Source organism: Aristolochia californica, unplaced genomic scaffold (genome assembly GCF_029961685.1).
Source record: "Aristolochia californica isolate CCGP_79_NKW_82.1479 unplaced genomic scaffold, dmAriCali1.0.hap1 SCAF_8, whole genome shotgun sequence".
Taxonomy (NCBI): domain Eukaryota; kingdom Viridiplantae; phylum Streptophyta; class Magnoliopsida; order Piperales; family Aristolochiaceae; genus Aristolochia; species Aristolochia californica.
In genome coordinates, this window is record NW_027182279.1 from 38824501 (window position 1) to 38849546 (window position 25046).

At 35.4% G+C, this 25046-nt stretch overlaps 2 protein-coding genes across 2 annotated transcripts; one reads left to right on the forward strand and one right to left on the reverse strand.

Annotated features, from left to right (window-relative positions):
- Positions 1-13936: 13936 nt before the first annotated feature.
- Positions 13937-16897, reverse strand: LOC137938486 (receptor-like protein EIX1). The gene has a single exon (XM_068783437.1). It carries the CDS (start codon positions 16895-16897, stop codon positions 13937-13939), a length of 2961 nt encoding a protein of 986 aa, XP_068639538.1.
- Positions 16898-18470: 1573 nt separating this feature from the next.
- LOC137938487 (uncharacterized) lies at positions 18471-18851 on the forward strand. The gene is given in 3 exon segments (XM_068783438.1): positions 18471-18574; positions 18576-18748; positions 18751-18851. Coding segments are annotated over 3 exon segments (378 nt in total).
- The last annotated feature ends 6195 nt before the right edge of the window (positions 18852-25046 follow it).

Below are 25046 nucleotides of genomic sequence, written 5' to 3' on the forward strand. Positions count from 1 at the left end.
TTGTTTACAAGTGATAAGCTTGCTCCCGTTCAGCCAGACTGGGTGTGCTAATAGCCTTAGCCTCACTTGTAAGACCATGGAGGAATTTATAGATCTCCAAAGGGCGTGGCACTTATGACTATTCATAAGGATACATCCCCTTAGGAGAAATACATCCCCTTAGGAGAGATACATCCTCTAAGGAAAGATACATCCCCTCAAGAGAGATACATCTCCTTATGCCCAAGGGATGTGTCCAGTCAATGCACCCAATGAATCTACCTCTATAGGGGGATGTGCTGGCCATTATTCCCTATACTGAACATCTAATGACAACATCTAGAAGTGGGCCCCACGCCTCTAATATCATGGTAATTTTATTTTATAAATTATCTATTTGAAACCATAATTCTAACAAACTCCCACTTGGTTTCAAATCCATTTCAAATTCCGATTTTCGAAAAAAAACTTTGAAAATTAATTTTGACACATAAAACCATACCATGACCATAGGCATTACCTTAAACACTTTAATATACATATGTAGTTAACCCGGGCCTACACAATATATATCTTAGATATCTAAGGCTGGGGAATAAACCAAATCCATACTTGTCAAATTTGCCAATTCAGCGGTCTCCATTCATAACATACTCGGACCTGAACTCAGGGTAAAGCTCTGTACCAGTTCGAGTATTAGCCACTAAGGTAACTGTGCCTAATCAGTACCATAGGCCTGAATAATTTAGACATCGAACCCAACCTTCCTATTGAGACCCTTCCGTATATACATACAAGTATATACCTAATAAAAAAGTTGGACATCAAGGCATCTCAACGTCCATAGCATACTCAGTACTTGAGGAGCTCAGGGTAAAGCTCTATACCAGCATGAGTATTAGCCGTAAAGGAAACTGTGCCTATGTAGTCCCATTGGCCTGGACAATTTCGAGACTCAACCGTCATTCCCTATTGAGACCCTCATATATACACGTACAAGTGCATACCTAATAGGGAAGCTGAATCTCATGGCATACACTGAGTACTCATATTATCACACAAAAGCATATGCATTTTGTCAAAATCATTCCATGGAATATAAATTACAATGTCATGACATACATAGTATTACAAATCATTGAGACCACAATGCATACAAAACAATGTTCTCCCACTTGGTCTCATCAATTAGAAACAAATCAAACCCATGTTCCCCACATGGAAAGTGAAACTGGTCACGGGAAGACACTTGGTTAGTGGATCAGCTAAGTTATCCGGAGAAGATATCTTATAAAGAACAACTTCCTCCTTCCTCAGCATGTCTCGTATGTAGTGGTATTTGCCTTCAATATGTTTAGCCTTGGAGTGACACTTCAGATCTTTCGTGATAGCAATAGCAGATTCATTATCACAAAAGAGAGGAATAGGTCGCTCCACACAGTCTACCACTAGAAGACTTCGCAAGAATTTGTGAAGATAGACAACTTCCCTTGTAGCTAAGTTCATAGCCACATATTCTGCCTCCATGGTTGATTGCGCGACACAATCTTGCTTCTTGCTTTTCCAAGAAATGACACCTCCTCCAAACATAAAGATAAAACCAGAAGTAGATTTTCGGGTATCAACACATCCTTGATAATCTGAGTCGGAATAACCAACCAATTCCAACTTGTCCGCTTGATAAGTCAAAGCATATGACTTTGTTCTTTTTAGATAGCGCATTACCCATTTTACCCCTTCCCAGTGAGTGAAACCTGGATTAGCCTGAAACCGGCTAAGAATCCCAACAGCATAAGCAAGATCAGGTCTTGTACATAAAAGAGCATACATAAAACTCCCCACAGCAGAAGCATATGGATACTTAGATTCGTCCAACTTATCTTTGAGGCGAGAAGGACAATCCACATGGCTCATCTTTTTAGTGCTATCATAAGGTACTTTACCTTGTATACAGTTAGACATGTGAAATCGATCCAGAAGAGTGTCGATATACTTCTCTTGAGACAAACTCAATTTTCGCAAAGATCTATCCCGTAGAATTTTAATGCCAAGAATATAAGAAGCTTCCCCAAGGTCTTTCATATCAAATGTCTGAAACAACCATGTCTTTATACCTTGGAGTAACTGAATATCATTCCCGGCTAATAAAATATCATCTACGTATAAAGTAAGAAAAGCAATGCGATCTCCCACTGTTTTTATATAAACACAGTGATCTTCTAGATTCTGAGTAAAACCATACGCTGTAATTGCTTTATTGAACTTGATGTTCCATAATCTTGAGGCTTGTTTCAAACCGTAAATAGACTTGTCCAACTTACACACTTTTGCTTCAGTTCCAGATCTAACAAATCCACGTGGTTGTTCCATATAAATCTTCTCATCCAAATTTCCATTTAGAAAAGCAGTTTTAACATCCATTTGGAACAACTCATAGTCATAATATGCTACCAATGCCAGGAGAGCTCGAATAGACTGTATTCTTGCAACGGGAGAGAATGTTTCATCATAATCAATCCCGTATTGTTGAGTAAAACCCTTGGCAACAAGACGAGCTTTGAATCTTTCAACTTTACCTTCAACATTTCTCTTCCTTGTAAAAATCCACTTGCACTTAATGGGCTTAACCGATGTAGGAGGATCAACAAGTTTCCAAACTTCATTTTTATACATAGAGTCCATCTCTTCTTCCATTGCCGACTTCCACTTGTCGGAATCCACATCAAGGAGTGCTTCCTCGTAAGTGTCAGGATCAGTAACATCTTCATTCAACCTTGTTCTTTCATAAGTTTCTCCAGCATAGGTATAAAAATCTGAAGATGATAAGAGTTGACTAGGTTTTCTTTCTCTAGTCCCTCTTCGAATATCCATTTGGGTAGAATTCTCTATATTAGAAGGAGATTCAGAAGAAGACATTTCAACACATTCTTCCAAGTGAGACTTCATACCTAAATCTTCATCACAATCAAATCTAGCCTTCAATTTGTCCTTAGGATCAAGTTTTAAAACATGAGCAACACATCCCCATACTTTAAAATGGTTAAGACTAGGAGTTTTGCCTGACCATACCTCATAAGGTGTTTTCTCAACCGACTTTGAAGGCACTCTATTTGAGATATAGGTAGCTGTCAATAATGCTACGCCCCAAAAGGATATTGGCAAATTTGCAAGTGCCATCATAGATCTTACCACCTCTAGTAAGGTTCGATTTCTCCTTTCAGCAATACCATTCTGTTCAGGTGTATAAGGCATGCTAAACATATGGATAATCCCGTTTGACTTGCAAAATTCAAAGAATAACTCCGAACAATACTCTCCACCTCTGTCAGTGTGCAATGTTTTGATCTTCTTTCCTGTGGCATTTTCTACCTCCAATTTGAAGGTTTTGAAATAATCTAAGGCCTCATTTTTTCTATGCAGTAAATATACTCTTCCATATCTTGAGAAATCATCTATAAATGTGATAAAATACGAATGACCATTACGAGTATTCACATTCATAGGTCCACATATATCAGAATGAATAATATCCAAAACATGAGAACTTCTTGAGCCTTTGGATGGAAAGGGTATCTTTGTCATTTTCCCATATATACAACACTCACAAATAGGAAAATCATTATGTGAAAGATTTTTCAATAATCCTTGTGTCACAAGTTTTGTAATTCTATCCTTGTTTATATGCCCTAGTCGTAAATGCCACAAATACAATTCATTTTCTTTAATATCCAAAGAAGTAGAAACATTGAACACCATATTTCCACTAAGTTGCAATTGATATAGACCAGAATTTCGAAAACCTCTCAAAATAACTTTATCATCTTGTAACATAAGAAACTTTCCATTTCCAAAGTAAAATGTAAATCCAAGCTTCTCAAGACAAGATACAGATAATAGACTTCTTCTCATAGAAGGAGCATAAAGACAATCTTCTAAATCAAAAAACTTATTATCAACAAGCTTTAGCCGGTAAGTTCCCACGCCTTCCACAATGGCCTTTTCATCATTTCCCATGTAAATAAAGCTTGTTTTGTCCTCAATCTTTCTTAGCTCCTTGAAACCCTGCAACTCATTTGATACATGAACAGTTGCACCAGAATCAGCTCACCAACTAAAAGGCTTGATATAAATAGTACAAGTTTCAAGAGATAAGGACTCACTGGTGTTCTCCTGTTGCCCTTCTTGCATGGTTTTCAAAGCCCTACAATACTTCTTTATATGTCCTGGCTTATTACAGAAGAAGCAAACACGTTGATTTGCATGTACTTCAACCCTTTGTTGATTGACCTTTTTGTCCTTGAAGTTTTGAAATCGAAAGTTCTTTCCCTTCTTCTTAAAATTTTTTTTCTTCGGGTTCAAAACTACGTTAGCACTAGGTGAAGGTTTATCTAACTCAATACTTGGATTGAGTCTTTCGGACTGGTGGTCGATCATATTAACCAAATCAAATATAGTCCACTTTGTCTTGGACAAAGAATAAAAGTCTTGAATATATTTGAGAGATTTGGGTAAAGAGTTGATAATGGTGACCACTTTTGTTTCTTCATCCATTGGTCTACCATGATATTGTAACTCATCTGCCATGGCAAGCATGTCATTTACATATTTTCTCACATCAGCATTTTCTTCCCATTTGGCACGAGTGAACTTTTGCCATAAGTTATTGATGTGAGTAGACGACTTTTTACCATATTTAGCCTCAATCTGGTCGAGAATCTCTTTTGTAGTGGGGACATGAAAATAAGTCATCAAGAGAGTCTCACTTAGAGCCCCAAGAATATGTGACCTAGAAATTTCATTAGCATTATCCCATTCCTTGAATTTTCTAAGGTCCTTCTTATACTGTTTCAGATTATCAGGGTAGTTTATTCGGGAAGGTCTTTGAGGAGGAGTATCCACTTTGATAATCTTATCAAACCTATAGCCTCGTAGCATTAAGTCAACCCGTTGTGACCAGTTCACATAATTAGTCCCATCAAGTACATTTTTCTTTAGGGACTCAGCAAAATTATGTCCACTACTGGATATTCCTGTCATCCAGAAAATATTTTAATATTTGGGAGAACATACATAATTATAGAATTATTTCAACCATCTAGTACTCCCATTTACCCTTTGGGGATTCATGAGAGTTACTAGGCAAATCATTCCACACATGATAAACAACCAACAATCATAAACCAACAAACAAACAAATAAATTAATTCATACTTACCCTTTGGGGATTCATATGAATTAATTTACAACATACTAATCTAATTATACAATTCGCATTACCCTTTGGGGATTTTGCTAATCATATAATAAAATTAATATAACTCATAAAACAAATTATACTCAAAATAAACACACATAAAATTAATTTAATTTATACAAAATGCATTACCCTTTGGGGATTTTGCAAATTATATAATTAAGTTAATTTTCACATACAAATACATAAATATATAACAAGGCATGCAATAACATTAATTATAAATACTTCAAATAGCCAAATAACATGGAACTCCTATTCAAAATTCAATTCTGGGTAATAATAAACCCTTAAAACACATTCTGGTTTATTATATTAGTAAAAACACGGTTTGGTTCATGGTCTGGGTCATCACTGACCCGGACCGCACAAGCCTACACCAACAGGCCCGTGGCCAGCAGCCCGCCCGCGCACAATAGCCCGTACACAGCAGGCCCGCACAACAGCCCGCGCACAATAGCCCGCACACAGCAGGCCCGCGCACAATAGCCCGCGCAGCAGGCCCGCCTGCGGCGCTAGAACCCAATAAACCTGATTAGCCTTATTTTCATTCACTAATAAATAGCCAAAAAATCAAAACAAATTATGGAAAAATATAGAAACCTATAATCTATCTCTATGATACCAGCAGAGGCATTAATCACTTGTATTAGTTAGACTTGATGTCTAATAATAATATAAACATCATAGAAAATAGATATTAAATCCTCCATAATTTCATTATCAAGAAAACCATACATATATCATAGAATTGAAATAAGAAGAATAAAGAGAGCGTACCTTTCATCTTGAAGAATATAAATAGAACTTGAAGTGCACAAGATAATCTTTTATACTTTGTTTACAAGTGATAAGCTTGCTCCCGTTCAGCCAGACTGGGTGTGCAAATAGCCTTAGCCTCACTTGTAAGACCATGGAGGAATTTATAGATCTCCAAAGGGTGTGGCACTTATGACTATTCATAAGGATACATCCCCTTAGGAGAGATACATCCCCTTAGGAGAGATACATCCTCTAAGGAAAGATACATCCCCTCAAGAGAGATACATCTCCTTATGCCCAAGGGATGTGTCCAGTCAATGCACCCAATGAATCTACCTCTATAGGGGGATGTGCTGGCCATTATTCCCTATACTGAACATCTAATGACAACATCTAGAAGTGGGCCCCACGCCTCTAATATCATGGTAATTTTATTTTATAAATTATCTATTTGAAACCATAATTCTAACACTAACTGGTGGCTTTCTGTAGATGAAAGGAACATTGGTTACTGGCCGACGAACATCATCACCAACATCAACGATGCAGATACAGTGATGTGGGGAGGTGAGGATTCCAACCCAGACAAGGCCACCCCATGCCTGAAATGGGTAGCGGCCCAGTTCAAAGATGCAGCCACAGACACTGATATTCAAATAGATCAACCCAAATGCTAGAGCTTGGTTGATAATGGAAACAACGGCCCGTGGAGAAGAAACATCCATTTTGGAGGACGTAGCTCAATGGATAGAGCGTCTGTTTCCTAAGCAGAAAGTCGTAGTTTGTTTCTTCAGTTTGACTTTTACATTAAACCCCAATTATTTTGTTTTTAAAGCTCAATAATAGGATTTCCTACTTGAAACTCGTAACTAACTCAGCCTCCCAAAATCCCGAGTTGAATTGGGTGAGTCAAGTCGAATAACCTGAATCCAAAGGTTGGACTCGAAATAAGTCCAATGCTAATCGCCTAAAATGTAAGTTCCAACTTGAGTAGTTTGACTAAAACATCGTAATATAAGAAAATGGCAACGACAGAAGAATACTAAATTGTTGATAACGTTATCAAATGATTATAGAAGCTTATTGGCCAAATTTCATTTTTAAATACCCGTTTAAATAAGTATTTATTTTACCCTTTTATTTAAAAAAATCTTTTAAACACCCTTTATAAATTAAAATACCTTAATTAACATTTTAAACTATTAATATATGAAAAAAGGAATATGAACCTAATCAATCTAAGATTCAATGCTTTTTTTTTTCAATTAAGTTATCAAATTAGAATTGAATGATTTGAAAATTTAATTTTTATATTTATTTATTAGCCCATATATTCATGTTTATGTTCATTTGAATTTTTTTTTTATTTTTTAATAATAAAATGTGTATAATGACATTTTTTAAATATATCAAATAAATAGCATAAGAAATAAAATAAATTTTCTTAGAAAGACAAAATTATGCGCAACCAAGGTTGGTTAGACTTGTGTCTAGTCTCATTTTTTTTCTTTATATATATACGCCATTGGTATAATCTTTTATTTTCCAAAAACTCAATACCAAATTAAGTTATGATTTGTTAAGAGACATCCTTGCGTGTAGGGGTGGCATGGCTAGTAAATAAGAAAAACTTTCATAGAGATGACGTAAAATTATAATTATGCTCTTATGTCTTTCTCCTTTTGAAGCATGTAGCCCCATGGGTATTGTAGTCATTGTAAATACTTTTACACAACTATAAATACAACCTCAAGGCATGAGGTAGAGCATTCAAGCTTCTTCCTACTGGCTCGAATTCATCCATACACCTCTCTCTCTTTTCCTCTTCCTTCTCCCCCTTAGTTTCTTTTCTCATATCTCCCAAGAGCTACAATTCCTCTCTCCTCTTCTTCCCTTGAGATCTCTTGTATTTATGTCATATCCCTATAAATCAACAAGATTTTACATATTTTCACATGAATTATTTATAATTAATTTACAGATAAACTAAATATAAATTACATGAAAACTCTCATGTCGTGGTAATTTTTGTTGTTGTATTTCATCTGTCCTGTACAAGCGGTTTCATCATGGGTTAATGCCTTTTTTTTTTTTTTTTTGCAGATTTGTGATTAATATAATGTGTGTAAGTTTTGTACCTAATGGATGGCTAAAAAAATGTCTATTGGCTTTCTATATGACACTCGGTGATTAACAAAATTTGTACAAGTTTGTATCGGATTGTACTGATTGATCTAATCTTTCATGCATAAAACTTTGATATATAATTGTACATTCTATGTTTTAATAGAGGCATGGCTCAAAAATCTTTGGATTTGAAGGATTTTTTAAAATGTATAGATTTATAAAAGATAATTATTAGTGAAAATAAATAATTTGTTGGAGCAGCCACTAAGGAGAGGAGGTGGAGAGATCCCCTCCCACTTGTTGCATAATGGAGTTAGGGAGTGTTTTTAATTTTTGTTTCTCCCCCATCTTCCTTTGTATCTTCTAGGGTAGTCTAGGGTAGGTTGAAGTCTTTACTAGAAGAGGATGCCCATGTTTGTAGCAAAAATGGTCTACATGATCGAAAATGGAAATATTGGAAGATTTTGGTATGACCTTTGGTAGTTAATAAATTGTACAACTATGCCTTAGAATGGAACCAAATGGCTGTGAGGAGAAAAAAATGTAAGTATTTGGTGTTCAAATTTCTATATCCTTCGATGTTGAGTTCAACATTTCTATCATTAACTCATCTCAATTTCTCAATCCATGTTAAATCCCATGAAAATTTATTGAATGCACTTTTGGGTTTTTATTTGTTAGAGTAGGTCACCTTATCACAAATGAGGGAGAGGACTTTCCTAGAGATTGCTTATTTGTCAGCAAGAGAGGAGTCCCTACCCTCGATAGTGGTTGTAGCAAAGGTGGAGGTTCCTCCTTTGTAGTAGCTGAAGGAGATATGTCCTTCTCCCCAACAACGATTCACTTTCCCAACATGATAGGTGATTGAGAGGTAGCAACTTGGATGTTGGCCAGATCAAGTGGTGTGATAGTTAAATATCAAACCCAATTGGGTTAGCTAGGTTTTCGTCTTTTCTTGGGCCTTTAAGACCTGTAACCTGGACAAGGGACTAGGTCTGATTCAACTTGGTTCAACTACCAGAACTTATTCATGTTTATAGCACTGGACTCACCCTCCTCTTTTTTATTAACACTATATAATAATAAATTAACTTAGTAATTTGTAAAAATTTAATATTATTTTAGAGTTATCAACTTAAAATAACATAAAGAATATTTTATTTTATGAAAATAACTATCCTATTTAATAACTAATGTTATTTCAACTTAGTAAACACTATTTCATTTAAGTGGTCAATTTTTACGTATTATAGATTTTAAGTTATTCAAATAGTAATTACTCATCTAATAAATTTGAATAACAATAACTTACTTATCTCGATAGTTTCCTCTTTGTTTGTAACACCTTCATACCGTTCTCTAACATATGATCAAGGTGTCTATGCCACATTTGTGGCTTTACTCTTTTTGATGCCACTCTACTGCAACTACCCAACATGTACAAAGTATCTATTTTCTTCCCCTTAGCGACAACCATAACTCCTTTGCTTATTTTCCAGCTGTCACTCAAAAATTGTGTAGCTATACTGCTCATAGTCAATTGGCCAACAAATAAAATGTTCTTATTTAGACGAGGCACACGTCTAACACCTTTCAATAAGAACATTGAACTATTCTCCTACAACAATCTAATATCACCCTTACCAATAATTTCACATGCTATGTCATTCCCCAAATAAACTCTACCCAAATCGCCAATAATATAGTTTTCAAACAGATCCTTTCTAGTGTTTGGAATAAGACGCCCTAATTCCAAACTAACGAGAGCAATAATAAAAAGAAAACTAGGGCAACCGCTTTACAAAGTGAAATTCTTTGATCTGTGTACCGACTCAACGTAGGGCGTTGATTAAGCTCCATAACTTAACATCTAGGTGTAACATAAAAAGATGCACCACTATCTGCAATCCATGAATCACATTTATTTTCTAATGGCAGAATCATGCATTTCTCACTATCAACAACATTAACAGTGTTAGTATTCTTGTTACTGCCCTGATTTTTATAGTCACTTTTGATGTAGCCCTTTTGTCTACAGTTATAACATGTAATAATTTTCTTCCTTCCCTTAGACTTAGAACATCCCTTTTATGACTCCCCTCTATTTTTTTATTTACCACCTTGTGACCCTTGACCCCCAACATCCAGAGCTATAGCTGAACCAGATGAGGATGCATTGCTTTTGCATCGAGTTTCCTTACCCATCAAGAAACCACTTCATTCAATACAAACTTCACCGTCGAGTGTGAGCTATGTACCACTATCTTAAAATATTCCAATAAAGCGGCAATGACTTAAATAAGGCAATTGATTGAATATCCTCATTAAACTTAACATCGATGGTCTATAATTGATTCAATTAATCATGGAAGGAATTTGTGTGGCTAGAAACACTATCACCTTCCGCTATCTTTAAATAAAAAATTGAGTAACATGATGCACCTTTTTTTGTGGAAGAGGGGTTTCCATACATCGACTCTAGTAGATCAAAACACTCTTTCGTAGTCTTTGCTTGCGTGATATTTGAAGGGACTGATGAGGAGATAGAAAGTCGAACTGCCCCTAATGCCTTCCGATCTTGAAGCTTCGAGTTTGCATTTGACATCTCATTTGGTTTCTCACTAATGGGTAAATTACTGATGCGCTTAAACAAGAAATAAATTACTCCAATAAATCTCACATATTCATTAATAAAAAATCTCAAAACAAATCAATTCACGAAAATCTTTTTCAAAATCAGAATATTTTCAAAGAAAAAAACTTTCGTTCTTGATCATATACACCACTTGTATTAAGGTTTACAATCTGTGACTTTCCTTTATCTTAGTTATTTTAAGTAGCAAATCCTAGAATATAATTCAACATAGAAAGGCTTAAACGTTGCTGAATCCAACAACTTCTTACCAAACAAAAATCATTCTTTGCATCAATCAATAAGTCCTCAATGGAGAACAAATCAAGAAAGCAGACATGAGCACCAGTCCTCTAAAAATTCCAACGAATTCCACCATGGTGTTTAACATAATAACCAACGGTTATAGCAGATAAATAATAAGGCTTGATCCAAGAAATAACTTTCAAGGATTCAAAACAACAACAAGTTATAAACCGGCTCCTTTATCGAACTCGCTTGAGTTTGAGAAAACCGAAATTCAGAAATCTTATGCTAATACATAAGACCTAGCAAAACTTAATCTTTTATCCAAATAGGATGGACATGCTCATTTATCAACCTTCTTCTTGAGATTAATGATCAGTAAACATCCCAAGTAAGTAAACTAAGAAAAGAGAAACACTTATCTTTGAATGAGCCGAGTGCTTCAACCTTGCTCCCTGCTTCACCAAAAACTCCAATGTGAAACTTAATGAAAAAGCAATTGATCAACACCTTAACCTCGGGATCCCAAACCCATAGCTCTGATACCGTGTTGGATTTATGATCTGATGATGATTAATGTAAAATGACCAGTCTAGGTGAAGAAGAAACCAAAGAGGAAGAAGAAGAGAGAAGAAAGAGAGAAAGAGAAGGAGAGAGGGATGGATGTTTGGAGTGAGTTTGAGATAGTGGAAAAGAGGATTAGTGTTGTAAGTGATGTACCTAATCCACCTCCTTAACATTTGTTTATAATAACAAAAGTATCGGAATTAAATCTAATACCCTTTACCCTAAGAAGAGTGAAAAAGGGACAAGAAAGAAAGAGATTTTACATCAATACCACCGTACGTAAATTACTTCTTCTAACAAGTTGGTTAGAGTGGTTGGGTAATGAATAGGTTTATGAGGAGAGGGAGACTTATGTAAGTCTACAGGCTAAGTGGGGGGTACCCTTTGGCTGTTGGATGAGACAGTAAAAGTTTCATTAATTACTTGTGTGTTAATTAGTTGGTTACTTTAAATAATTAGATTTGTTAAGGAATAGTCCCACATTGATTAGTGAGTAAAATATCTTGAGTTTATTAGTTGGCAAAAGAGGTTTCCTAAGTGGCTAGTCATTTTGGTATAGAGTCTTCGACCCAATTTAACATGGTATCCAAGCAAGCACTCAGTATGTGGCCCTCCACCCAAATTATCCACGTGCCTACACGTGAGGGCCTCCGCCCAAATTATTCACATGCCTACACCTGAGGGGGAGTGTTAGGAATAGTTCCACATGGATTACTAAAATAAAAGATCTTGAGTGTATTAGTTAGCAGAAGAGGTTTCTTAAGAAGCTAGTTATTTTGGGATAGAGCCTTCGACCCCATTTAATTAGATTAATTGTTTTTACTTAGTAATTTTTGATGAACTTAAAGTGGATAATTAATGATCATATATGTTTAATTAATTATCTTGATTAAAACGTTAATTTGTTTTGCATTAAATCTATTTGTGATTAACTAGTGGTTAACTCTTTAGGTTTATTAATTAATTTATTTCTGATAACTGACTAAGTACTAAGTACTAAACCATAAACCCTAGGTACTCTTGTTGATAAAAGAAGCTCTTCCTCCAGGTGAGTCAACGCCTCTTAAATATTATGAGGCTAAAACTTTTTTGTATGAGTTGGGATTTCATTAGCATGTTTGTAAAAATGATTGTCTTTTTTTAGATGAAATATGAGAACGAAGACACATACCACAATGTGGTTAGATGGGGTACATGCGGTCAAGCAACAACATAAAACCAGTGTTTCACATAGTTCTATGCTAATTTTTGAATTCAAATAGACTTTAAATGATATTAACTTAAAATAAAAGATAAAAAATTCATTTTTATTTAAATTAACTATCCTATTTAGTTGTTATACTTTTTTTAAGTGGTCCCGATTTTGCATATTATAGATTTTACATCATTTAAATAGTAAATAGTCTTCTAATAAATTTGATTAAAAATAACTTGGTTATTATCATAAAAGATTCAATTATATGAGAAATAAAATTTAAGTGAATATATATGTTTAGTTATTAAAATAAAAGAGTTATGATTTTAATATTTAATTTTAGTTTTAAAATAAATATTAAATAATTATTTCATATATAGAGTTAAATAATTTAAAAATATAATTCTAAATTATTTAAATACTAATAATTCTTTTACTAAGTTCAAGTAGAAGAAATAAAATTTAAAACTAATTATACGACTGATTTTAATTTACAATTATTTTATAACTTATATTGGTTTTTTAATATTGATGTCAATCATTTGACAAAAGTACTCTGGACATCTATATTCCAGAAATACTAATTATTCTAGAATCTTATATAGCAGAAAAGGGACATCTATGTTGCAAAGTGTATCCTCATCGTTATTGAAGATTGGAGTATTTTTTTAGGCTACCAAAAGCATTTTCATTGAGAGAAAATTTTAATCATAAAAAATTTAAAATATTACTAATTTTTCTTTTCTTTTCCATTTTCCAGATGTATCCAAACAAGAGAAACCATATTGCTCTTTCATTTTCTCTCTCATTTTCCAATGGCATCCAAGCAAGAGAAATTAAACCTCTTTTCTTTTCTTTTCATTTATCTTTCTCTTCCACTTTTTTTCCTTTTCTTTTCTCTCCACTTTTTTTTTTTATCCGAACACAGCCTAAAAGAACCAAATCTATATATCACTCTATCCCTGGTGAGAAGTACAATACAATCAAACAAAGCAAATCCCACACATAAGCTTCACTTAGGAGCTCTACAATCACATACACTTTATTGCCACAATTCTCTCTAAAATAAAGAACTCTGATGAAAAATGCTACCTTCTTTAAAAGTCCAAACACACCTTTCTTTATTTACTCATGAATAAATATATCTATCAATGTAAATTTACTTCTCATTTCACTATCGTGCATGTAAAGAAAGTTTAGTTGACAAAGAGTCTGCAAACTGGAAAAAGGAAAGCCTCCAAGACTCTTTAAACATCAGAATCAACAACACTCCTGAAAATCCCACTGCAAATCCTGGGGCAATGCCAGAATAAACCCATAGCATGTCAGTTTCTTCATTTCCATCATTTTCATTTTCCTGTCCTTCATCACCAATACCTTCACCAGCTCGAGTGCGGTTATCTCTAGGGCACATGTCAGTAAGAGGAGGTCCACACAGTTCAGGGTTACCCCAATAAATTGATGGGTAGTCTAGGACTTGTAGTTGTGGACCAGATGGAATTCTCCCAGACAAATTATTATAGGACAAGTTCAAGTAACTCAGTGAAGTGAGAAAAGACAGACTTTGAGGGATTGAACCAGAGAACTGGTTACTTGATAAATCAAGTGACTCCAATAAACTCAAGTTACCAATATTTTTCGGTATATTCCCTGTGAAATGATTATGAGCCAAGTTCAATAAGAGAAGATTTGAAATGTTTGTTAACTCTTCTGGGATCTTACCTTCCAAATTATTATTGGAAAGATCCAGACTTGTAACAAGGGAAAGTGTGCTCGTATATTCTTGCATTTGACCTTTTCTTACCACAAATAGATTGTCCATATAATAGCCTATATCCACAGGTATATTATCCCTTAGAATAATAATCTCTAACATAATCTCTTCGTCTCGGTTTCCATTGGCAAACATCTTACATAAACTTGGAGGAATTAAACCTGTGAGATTATTGTGTGCTAAATCCAAGACATGGAGAGAATGTGCTTGTGAGAGTTGAGGTGGAATTTTCCCAGATAGCAAGTTGGATCGCAACCGGAGTTTTCTTAGACGAGAAAAATTACCAATCCTTGCAGGAATATTTCCAAATAATCTATTCTCACCAAGGTCAACAGTTTCCAAATTCGAACAGTTATATATCGAATATGGGATTGGTCCTGATAGATTATTCTTCTCCATGTGCAAATATTTGAGCGAATTAAGGGAACCAATAGTCCCTGGTATGTCTCCTTGCAGAAAATTCTCACTCAGGTCAAGCACAATCAGTTGTCTGCAATTGCCAATCGTAGGGGGAATACTACCTCTCAAATTGTTCTTGGACAAGTCGAGAAGAAACATTAAGTCCATTTCTCCAATTGACATGGGAATAGTACCAGATATTTGGTTATTTGAAGCAAAGAAGATTTGCAAACCAGGAAATGCTTGAGCTATTTGCTGTGGAAGCGGTCCAGAAAATTTGTTGTTGGAGATATCAACTAAGAAAACACCATTTAATATACTCGGTACAGGACCCCAAAATAAGTTATAACTCAAATCCACCCTTGCATCAAGTACCACCTTCAAAGGGTTTGGCAGCTTTGCCTCTATCATATTCCTTGAAAGATTCAAGCCACTCGTGCTAATATCCCAAAACCATACGGGTAGATTGCCAGAAATATTGGCATTAGAGATATCCAATTCGGATAATTGTTTCTGAGTTTTCAACCAAGCAGGAAATTGTGGCCCCAAGTGACATGAACGCAACCAGATCATACTCAGGTTAAATGGAGGTGACCAGTCATCCTTAAATTGAAGAGTTAGAAAGTTGGAAGATAGGTCTAGAAAAAACAACTTACTCAAATATTTGAAATGGACCTCGGACACAGTACCTGATAGAGAATTGTTTCCTATCTGAAGCAAACTTAATTGAGCTAGTTGTCCTACACTGTCGGGAAGATCTCCATCCAACTGATTTGACCAAAGATTTATTACCTCAAGTGAAGAAAATTCTCCCAAACATGCAGGGATAGTACCTGTAAGATTGCATCTAGCGAGAGAAAAAACTTTGAGCTTCTTTAGCTGACATAACTTATCCAGAGTTGGCCCCCCGTCTATGTTGTTGAAAGACAAATCCAAAAGTTCCAATTGGTGGAGATTGCTTATACTTTCAGGAATGCTACCATTAATTCGATTCTCTGAAAAATCGAGTTCAACAAGTGAGGTAATGTTCCCTATAGACATAGGGATTTCTCCGTATAATATGCCCTTCGCTAGCTTTATCTCTTGCAAGAAATGTAGCTCTGGAAGCCAGGCCGGAATAGTAGCATTCAAACTGTTATACGATAGATCTAATGACACAAGGTGACTAAGATTAGCTATCCAATTTGGAATAGTGGAGTGAAAGCTATTATTTGAGAGGTGAAGCACGGCAATAGATGTGAAATTAATGAATGAAAGAGTTGGAGGAAGATTAGTAAGACCACAGTATTCACAACGAAACTCTTGAAGTAAAGGAAGCTGGTTTATCATGTGAAGCCAATGTTCACCTCCTCTCTCAAGATTGACAGAAGCCATGTCCAGGTATCTTAAATTGTGCATGTTCCCCAACCATTGAAGGCTGTCAATGGCCAAGGCAGTAGCTGAAGAAGAAACATCCAAATACTCAAGTTTGGAGAGATTCCCAAGCTGAGGAGGAATGTTTCCTTGGAAACCAGCATAGGATAGGTTCAAATACTTTAGCTCACTCAAAGAACCTAAAAAAGCTGGGATGGAATTGCCTTCAAAACTGTTCAAACTCAAGTCTACATACCTTAGATGTTTCAGTTCCAGTAAACTTAGATCCAGTCGACCGCTCAAATTCCAGTAGCCATGACCTGACACTTCACCAGTCTCGAACCAAATTGGATATGGATTTCGGAGGTCAAGTTTGGTTACGTACCCAGTTTTCTTGTCGCAAGCAATCCCTCTCCATCTGCAACAATCAGAATGATTACCCCATGAGGATAGCCTGTTCAGGGGATCGTTCAAACCGTTTCTGAACTTGGTAAGGGCGCCTCTCTCTCCATCATTGCATTTCCCGCCTACGCAGAGTACCACCCAACTGAAGATCAGACTCAGGGAAACAATTCCGAGAACAGGTCTTTCGACTGGTGAGTTACCCATGGTGCCTCCCTCGTTATCTGCCTATGGAAGCTTCAACACACCAGTGTCCACAGAAAATTCTTATATTCGGATTCTCTCCAATCTTTATTTATACTTTGCAAGTTGGACTCCCTCCAATCATGATTTATGCTTGTAAGTTTGTCTAGAGCACATCTAACACGACTTTGACTGGCTTTACAAAACCTTTGGCAGCAGGTCTCTCCAATCAGTACAAAGTTTGTGGAGCACAGTTTATCTAGAGCACACATCAAACACGTCTTTGACGGGCCTTACATCAAACACGTCTTTGACTGACCAGTTACATCAAACAAGTCACTGAAGGCCTTCAAACTCGTAGACTTTCCAACACTTACCAAGAAAACATGTCTTCGATTGGAAGAACTTGAAAAAAATGGGTTCAATCTTTAATGAAATTATCAATTGAATAACAGCTTGAAAGTTAAGAGATCATTTGAGACAAAACATGCCTAAAGTCTTGCAACGTTATCTACTCTGCCTTTTTGCAATCCGACGTACTAAGGAGTGGTAGAACAGCCACAGGCTTCTTGCAATCCGTGGTCCTAAGGAGTGGCAGAACAGCCACAGAAAGCGAGCTAGTACCTACCATGGCGGCTCCACTGAAAGTTTTTTGCTTTTGTTTCTTGAATGCTTTTCTAATTCAGTTGTTGCCTGCCGTTGGATTGAAGAAGAGAGACATGCTCTGATCGAGTCCAAGAAACATGCTCTGATCGAGTAACCTTGAAAATGAGACAGCAACCATTTATTTTGCTTAAGTATCCCTGGAACTTGACGTTTTCCCATAATTCTCTTTATAATCTGCATGCAGACTCAAGGAAACAATTCTCTCGACTGGTGAGTTACCCATGGTGCCTCCCAAATTTTGTGCCTAAGGTAAATTTTGTGGAGTACTTTTTCTGTCAATTGGCAATTGTCAATTGTCATCATTATCACTTCTTTACAATCAAACACGACTTTGACTGGTTTTATAAAACCTTTGGCAGCCAGGACCGGCAAGTCTTTCTGCAAGTCACTGAAGGCCTTCAGCATCTAAGACTTTGGCAGGACTTGAAAAAATCGGTTCAATTATCAATAATCACTATCACTTCTTTACAATCAATACTTTAAGACTTCCCCTCTTGACTAGACGCCCCAAGGAACACGTTCTTAGAAAATTTGCATTTTCCCCTTTGTGAATGAATTAGCATCTGAATTGGTTAACAATGAACATGCTGTAGCAACTTCCACAGACTCCATTTGCACCATCCAGGAAAGATAGCAAAAACTGAAGCTCAAGGATGCACAGCATAGGTGAACTAGGTGACTCGTCTATCTCGCCAGGATGATCTGCTTCTATAACAAAACTATAGTGACCCAAAAAACTTCAATTACATTACAAAACGAAATACGCATGGGCTACAAGATAATGCAAAGAGTCTAAAACTACAATAACTTTCTATGCTACAGACAAGTACAGAACCAGAATAAAAAGATGAAGACGTGTCTGCTTTCAGTCCTCGTCATCGTCGTCTGCAATTGCATCCTGGTCTGCTTGTACTCAGAGACCAGAATATCCATGTTGCTCTCTGCTTCAGTTAACTCCATTTCATTCATTCCCTCGCCTGTGTACCAGTGCAGGAAAGCCTTTCTCCTGAAGATGGCAGTGAACTGCTCGCTGACCCTCCTGGATGGAAGTCGAGTTCCCAATGAACGTTGATGCCATCTTCAGTCCGGTAGGAGCGATGTCACACACAGTGGACTTCACGTTGTTGGGAATCCACTCCACAAAGTAAGAGGAATTTTTATTCTGGACATTGATCATCTGCTCATCCAACTCCTTCGTGCTCATCTTGCCCTGAACATGGCAGATGCAGTGAGGTACCACCTAGTTCATGAGGTTGAGTCTACTAATTCTCCAATTGAATCGGTCAATCCATTTCGATTAACTGGGTTTTGATCTGATTTCTGGTTTTTAGTGTGTACGACCTAGTTCATGGGTTGAACCGGCCAGGGTTTTATAACACTATTTCAAAGGAACTTAAACTGAGAGAGAGAGAGAGAGAGAATAAAATTATAAAAGATTGAAAATAATACAATTCCAAAATCTACACACTTAAGTACAATGAAACAATTCTAACCACACAAAAATGGCTCAATCTACCCAAGTACATGAAGAAAAGCAAAGAAAGATAAAACTTTGACTATACCATACTCCCATGGCTTTCTCTTTAAATGCAACCTACCCAAGTTTCTTGTAATGTCAATTCAAATTGACCATTGTTTTTATATTTGTGATGTGAGATTTATAAATGGACCCCTTTTAGGCCAAAAGAAAGTTTCAAATTGAAAGAAACTGAAAATAAGAGTGTGAATTGAAAGACAAATTGTGAATTTTAGAATATTAAATAATGCTTGGAATCCATTGTAACAATTTACTCAATCAAAAGAACAACTTGTTAACATAACGGTTGTTAGATATATAAAACATGTTACAGGATTTAATTATTTTTTACAACATGACAAACTTCAACATTGATTGTAGACAAAATTAATAAACCATGAATTAAAGGAATATAAACTCAACAATTGTTATAGTTAAGATGCTCATGGACTACAAAAGTGAATCTAGAAGAACTTTAGAATAATATAAGTCTTCTTCAAAATCCTAATGCAAAAGAAAGATGTATAGTGCAGCAAGGGCATCTCCTTCTAATGGATGGATGGATAGAAATGGAAACCAAAGAGACTCTTAATTATTTTAGCTATAGAGATGCGAGACAACCCTACTTAGGTATGTCTTTCACAACTCCCGACTATCATCCAATAAGATGCCTCTTCCTCTATTTGCAGTGTGCATGATCTATAAATTTCAATTGAGAATTAAGTTATAAAAAAGAAAAGAAATGTTCAATCTTTATTTGATGAAGATTTTGTATTTGGAATTGTTAATGTCATTTTTTCAAGAAGATGTAGAACTTCACAAATCCTTGTTGCCTTAAAACTTAAATCAATTACCATGGCAAGCAACAACCTTAGTAGTCACTCGCATCAATAGTTCATTTCCAACTTGCTTCACAAAATTAGAACTTAAAAAGTGGTTAAAGCAATGCAGGGTTTATGCAACTTTATAAAGCTTCCTTTGGTGTTCCTCCTTTATTTCAAATGAAACGATATAGTAGTCAAAAAGTTTAAGTATCTCATTTCCTAATAGCTTAATCAAATGATTTATTTATCTTACCTTGAATTATGGCTAGATACTAAGTAGGACCTAGTTATAGATGAGGATGAGCAAAAGAGAACCATAGTCACATAATCTCTGTCTTTCGCGTATTTAGTAACATTCGGTGTTATATGTCTTGGTTACATTTTGCAGTTAGATAAGATTTATTTAGATCTTATACAAGTTAATTTATAATGTGTATTTGAAAAATATTGTTGTGTACATAATCAAAGTTTAAATGACTATAATAAAATATCTGACACTTGCACTAGCTAGATTGAGGGAGATTAAATTATACTTTGAATAGAAAAAAGTAGTTTTCTATATATATAAATAGAAGTAACAGTGATAAACAATATCTTTTGTAATAACCACGAAAGACTAAAAATGTCGTTGATCTTCCAAGCACTAATTTTTTTTTTAACTTAAATGTAATTTAGACTTTAGAGCCTATAGTAACATTATCTATTTGATACACAAATAGACCTTTTTTCACTTAGGGTTAAGAAGGTCACCCAATAATATTTGAACCTTGTAACATATATGATACAGAAGGATTGTTCTCTCTAGTAATGGTAGATGTATCGGTGTTGTGTTATGGGTCATATTCAGTAAATCTCAGATTTTCAAAGAATCGGTGAAATATATGTAACAAATAAGGTGTTACATATTTTAGAAATGTTATAGGTGTTATAACAAGGTTTTATGCTATTATTGGCATTATATAATGCATAATGGTGAATAATTATCAAATTTTACAAATCCTAATACATATTGAATTTTAGTAATGTTCTCCACCCTTGCTATTAAAAAGTAAATGACAAAAACAATACAAAAATTTCATAAGCCAAAGAATTATTTACTTCATTGGATGTTTTTGTTGTAGAAAACATTGGTATACAAATCAAGTAAAATAAGTTTCATAATTGGGTATATTTTGAAAAAACATTAATTGTAAAAATTCTTAGGCATATCCTTTAGCAAATAATATATGAAAATAAGAAAAATCCCTTGTCCACATAGCAAGTTTATAAGATCCAGGGAGAGTGAAAAACCCAGTTAACTCAGTTAGATTTATCGGTTAAATCAGCAACTCGAATGAAATAAAAAATTCACGATTATGCATGGGATAAAAAAATTCTACCACACGACATAGTTAGGGAGAGGGGAAGGGAAAGGGTAGAGGAAAGAGGACCACCGAAGATGATGGAAGGATCCGAACTTCAACATAGAGGAGGGAAGGTAAGGGGACCTTCCCTATCAGTAAAAGAAGAGGGAGAGGTAGGGCTCCATCCCCTCTCCCTCTATAACTTATAGATTAGGGAAAGAAAATTCAGGTAATTAAACCCAGTTGTACAAGGATGAGTCAGACCAACAACCTCACCGAGTAAGTGAACGAATCAGATTTTATTACATCAAGTATCTAAGACGCTACTACCTCTATTAAAATAATGAAAAAGGAACAAATCTACTCGTACTTATTAAGCAATGCATAAGTTGGTCTAAATGATTCAAAAACTATATGTTGCATAATAGACAAAGGGAAGGGGTCACCCTTGTAAGCACTAGCACTATGAATGAGATATAGGTATGCCGATCAAACAATATAAGTCAATAAAATTGATATGTACTAGGTTGTGGAACAAGTGGCACGAGCATGATCCTAACCATTACATGTGATAGTGTAAGCAAGTGGCACAGGGGGAATTGGCTTACATATTCTATGGCTAGAGCACTAGGCATAGTGAAAGTTTGGCTTCCAAATAATTACCAAAAGTCCAAGTTTAATTTGTGTCTCCTACAAAAAGGCACAAACTTTGCAAAACCCTTAATGCCAATAAAGTGTAGGGGTGACAATTTTACTCGATCCTTCGCCTTACCAATTTATTTATAAAAAGATATGGAAGAAAATTCTTTATCCGTTTATCAATTCGAGTCAACTTACCTAATTATCTATCACTTGGTTTATAAACAAAATGGATATAGATAATTGGTTTTTCACACCCAATTACCAGTTTACCTAGATTATACATAATATATACTGCCTTAAAAAGAATAGAGTTGTTGAAGAATAGGTATGAGAGAGACTTACATGACTCTGAGAACAAAAAGTCTCACAGAACCATAAGTTAATATGGTGGAGTCTAAGAGGAGTGTTATAAGAAAGAAGTCTCACAGAAAAAGGTTAAGTTTAATTTCTACAACTTATGAGATGTTATATGAGGAACTTGTAGATACTAACTCCTGATTATAAGCTTCTAGATGAAACCACAGACACAGATAGTCAGATCGATTTACCCAAATGCTACAGCTTGGCTGACCGTGGAGAAGACAGTTCTACTTAGGAGGACCGAGAGGATACTGTGTCTAAGATGGTTAGTTTGAGTTCCAGTAAAATAAAGAGAAAACATTCTAAAATATTAAAATAAAATAAAGAGAAAACATTCTAAAAAATTAAAATAAAATAAAGAGAAAAAATAAAGATGATAAGTGCACTACATTTTTTTCTTCAACAAAGGAACATTCAACGCAGTGTTTTACCAAACTCTTATATTCTCAATGAGGCTTGAGGAACGATTCAAGATAAGATAGAAGCAGAGTCTCTCTCTCTTCTCTTCTCTTCTCTTCTCTTCTCTCCTCATCTCTTTTCCTGTTATCAAATGGTGCTTCTCCATCATCCATGGAAAATGTTTTTAACACTTCATCGGTAAAAGCAACATTAGTTTGGTTAAGCATGTGCTTAGTTCTGTGAAATACAAGGATTCTATCTATATCCAAGTTCTTGGTGCTGAAAAAGGAAGTAAGCCTGCTGTTAAGACAATAAATATAAAATTTCTTACTGCATTGTGCAGCGATTCAATAAAAAACTGCCTCTTCCTTCTAATTGTTTATCAAATTCCTCGACGCTAGGAGTTTCCACCTTGGCGAAAATGATGCTTTTTGTTTGACTTTTCCCAAACAGGCAGATGGTTATCAGTAAACAGGTTGCTTCAATTACCTACGACCGAGGTTTCATTCAGACCCACAAACATAAACCTCTGGTAGCGAGATTCCGAAACTATCCTATTTATGGAGGAGATCAAATAGACATAACCGTCACTGTAAAATTGGCTAGGCTCGGTGCCAAACCATTCTTATTTGAGGACCCTCTTACCCAGATCACTAAGTAAGAAAATGTTTATGTTCTTCTAATCACTAAGTAAGAAAATGTTTATGTACAGGGTTTGATGAACAACTGGTTACTGGCTAACGAACATCATCACCCACATGAACGATGCAGATACAGTGATGTGGGGAGGAGAGGTTTCCAACCCAGACAAATCTACCCCCATGCCTGAAATGGGTAGCGGTCCAGTTCAAAGATGCAGCCACAGACACTGATATTCAAATCGATCAACCCAAATGCTAGAGCTTGGTTGATAATGGAAACAACACCCAGTGGAGAAGAAACATCCATTTTATGTAGTTTGTTTTTTGCAGTTTGAATTTTACATTTTACCCCAATTATTTTACTTACCATTGCGCCAAAAGACCGGTCTTGTTAGCGAAGGCGCAGCATGCATATTAAAGACAAGTCATTCCAACACTCCCCCGCACGGGGAACACCCGTGTACAAATGCAAATGCACAATCCCACCTATACGGGGATGGCCAAAGACAAAGTCCCACCTATGCGGGGATGAAACAAAGACAAAGTCCCACCTATGCGGGGACGAAACAAACGGGGGGAGCGGGACTCGAACTCGAGACCACCTGCTCTGATACCATGTAAATCTCTCTGATTTCAGAGAGGTTTTTCCGTATATTCAAAACTCTCACCAAGATTTTACAGTTTCCGTCGGGTTTTAGAAACCCTATTCGAAAAGGAAGAGGAAGGCAGAAATTACAAGTATGCCCTTGGACCAGAATTTACAAGTATGCCCTTGGACCAAAGAAAAAGACACATATGCCCCTGTACATATACATATTTACATTAACAGAACTAACTCAGCCTCCCAAAATTCTGAGTTGAATTGGGTGAGTCAAATAGGATAACCTGAATCCAAAGGTTGGACTCCAATTAAGTCCAATGCTAATCACCTAATATGTAAGTTCCAACTTGAGTAGTTTCACTAAAAGATCGTAATATAAGAAAATGGTAAGAACAGAAGAATACTAAATTGTTGATAACATTATGAAATGATTATAAAAGCCTATTGGCCAAATTTCATTTTTAAATACCTGTTTAAATAAGTATTTATTTTACCCTTTTATTTAAAAAAATTCTTTAAACACCCTTTATAAATTAAAATACCTTAATTAACATTTAAAATATTAATATATGAAAAAAGGAATATGAACCTTATCAATCTAAGATTCAATGCTCTTTTTTTTTCAATTAAACTATCAAATTCGAATTGAATTATATGAAATTTTAATTTTTATATATATTTATTAACCCATATATTCATGTTGATGTCCATTTGAATTTTTTCTTATTTTTATTAAATTTTAATAATAAAATCGTATAATGACATTTTTGTAAATATATCGAATAAATAGCATAAGAAATAAAGTATCTTTTCTTAGAAAGACAAAATTAAGCGCAACCAAGGTTGGCTAGACTTATGTCCAGTCTCATTTTTCTCTTAATATATGTTCCCCATTGGTATAATTTTTTATTTTCCAAAAACTCAATACCAAATTAAGTTATGATTTGTTAAGAGACACCCTCGTGTGTAGAGGTGGCATGACTAATAAATAAGGAAAACTTTCATAGAGATGACATAAAATTATAATTATGCAAATTGGTGTAGGTCCTCTCATGTCTTTTTCCTTTTGAAGTATGTAGCCTTATAGGCATTGAAGTCATTGTAAACACTTTTACACAACTATAAATACAACTTCAAGGCATGGGGTAGAGCATTCGAGCCTCGTCCTCCTGGCTCAAATT

What these genes read in the sequence shown, in the direction of transcription:
- LOC137938486 (XM_068783437.1), bottom strand. Translation starts at nt 16,897, where the DNA reads ATGGGTAACTCACCAGTCGAAAGACCTGTTCTCGGAATTGTTTCCCTG.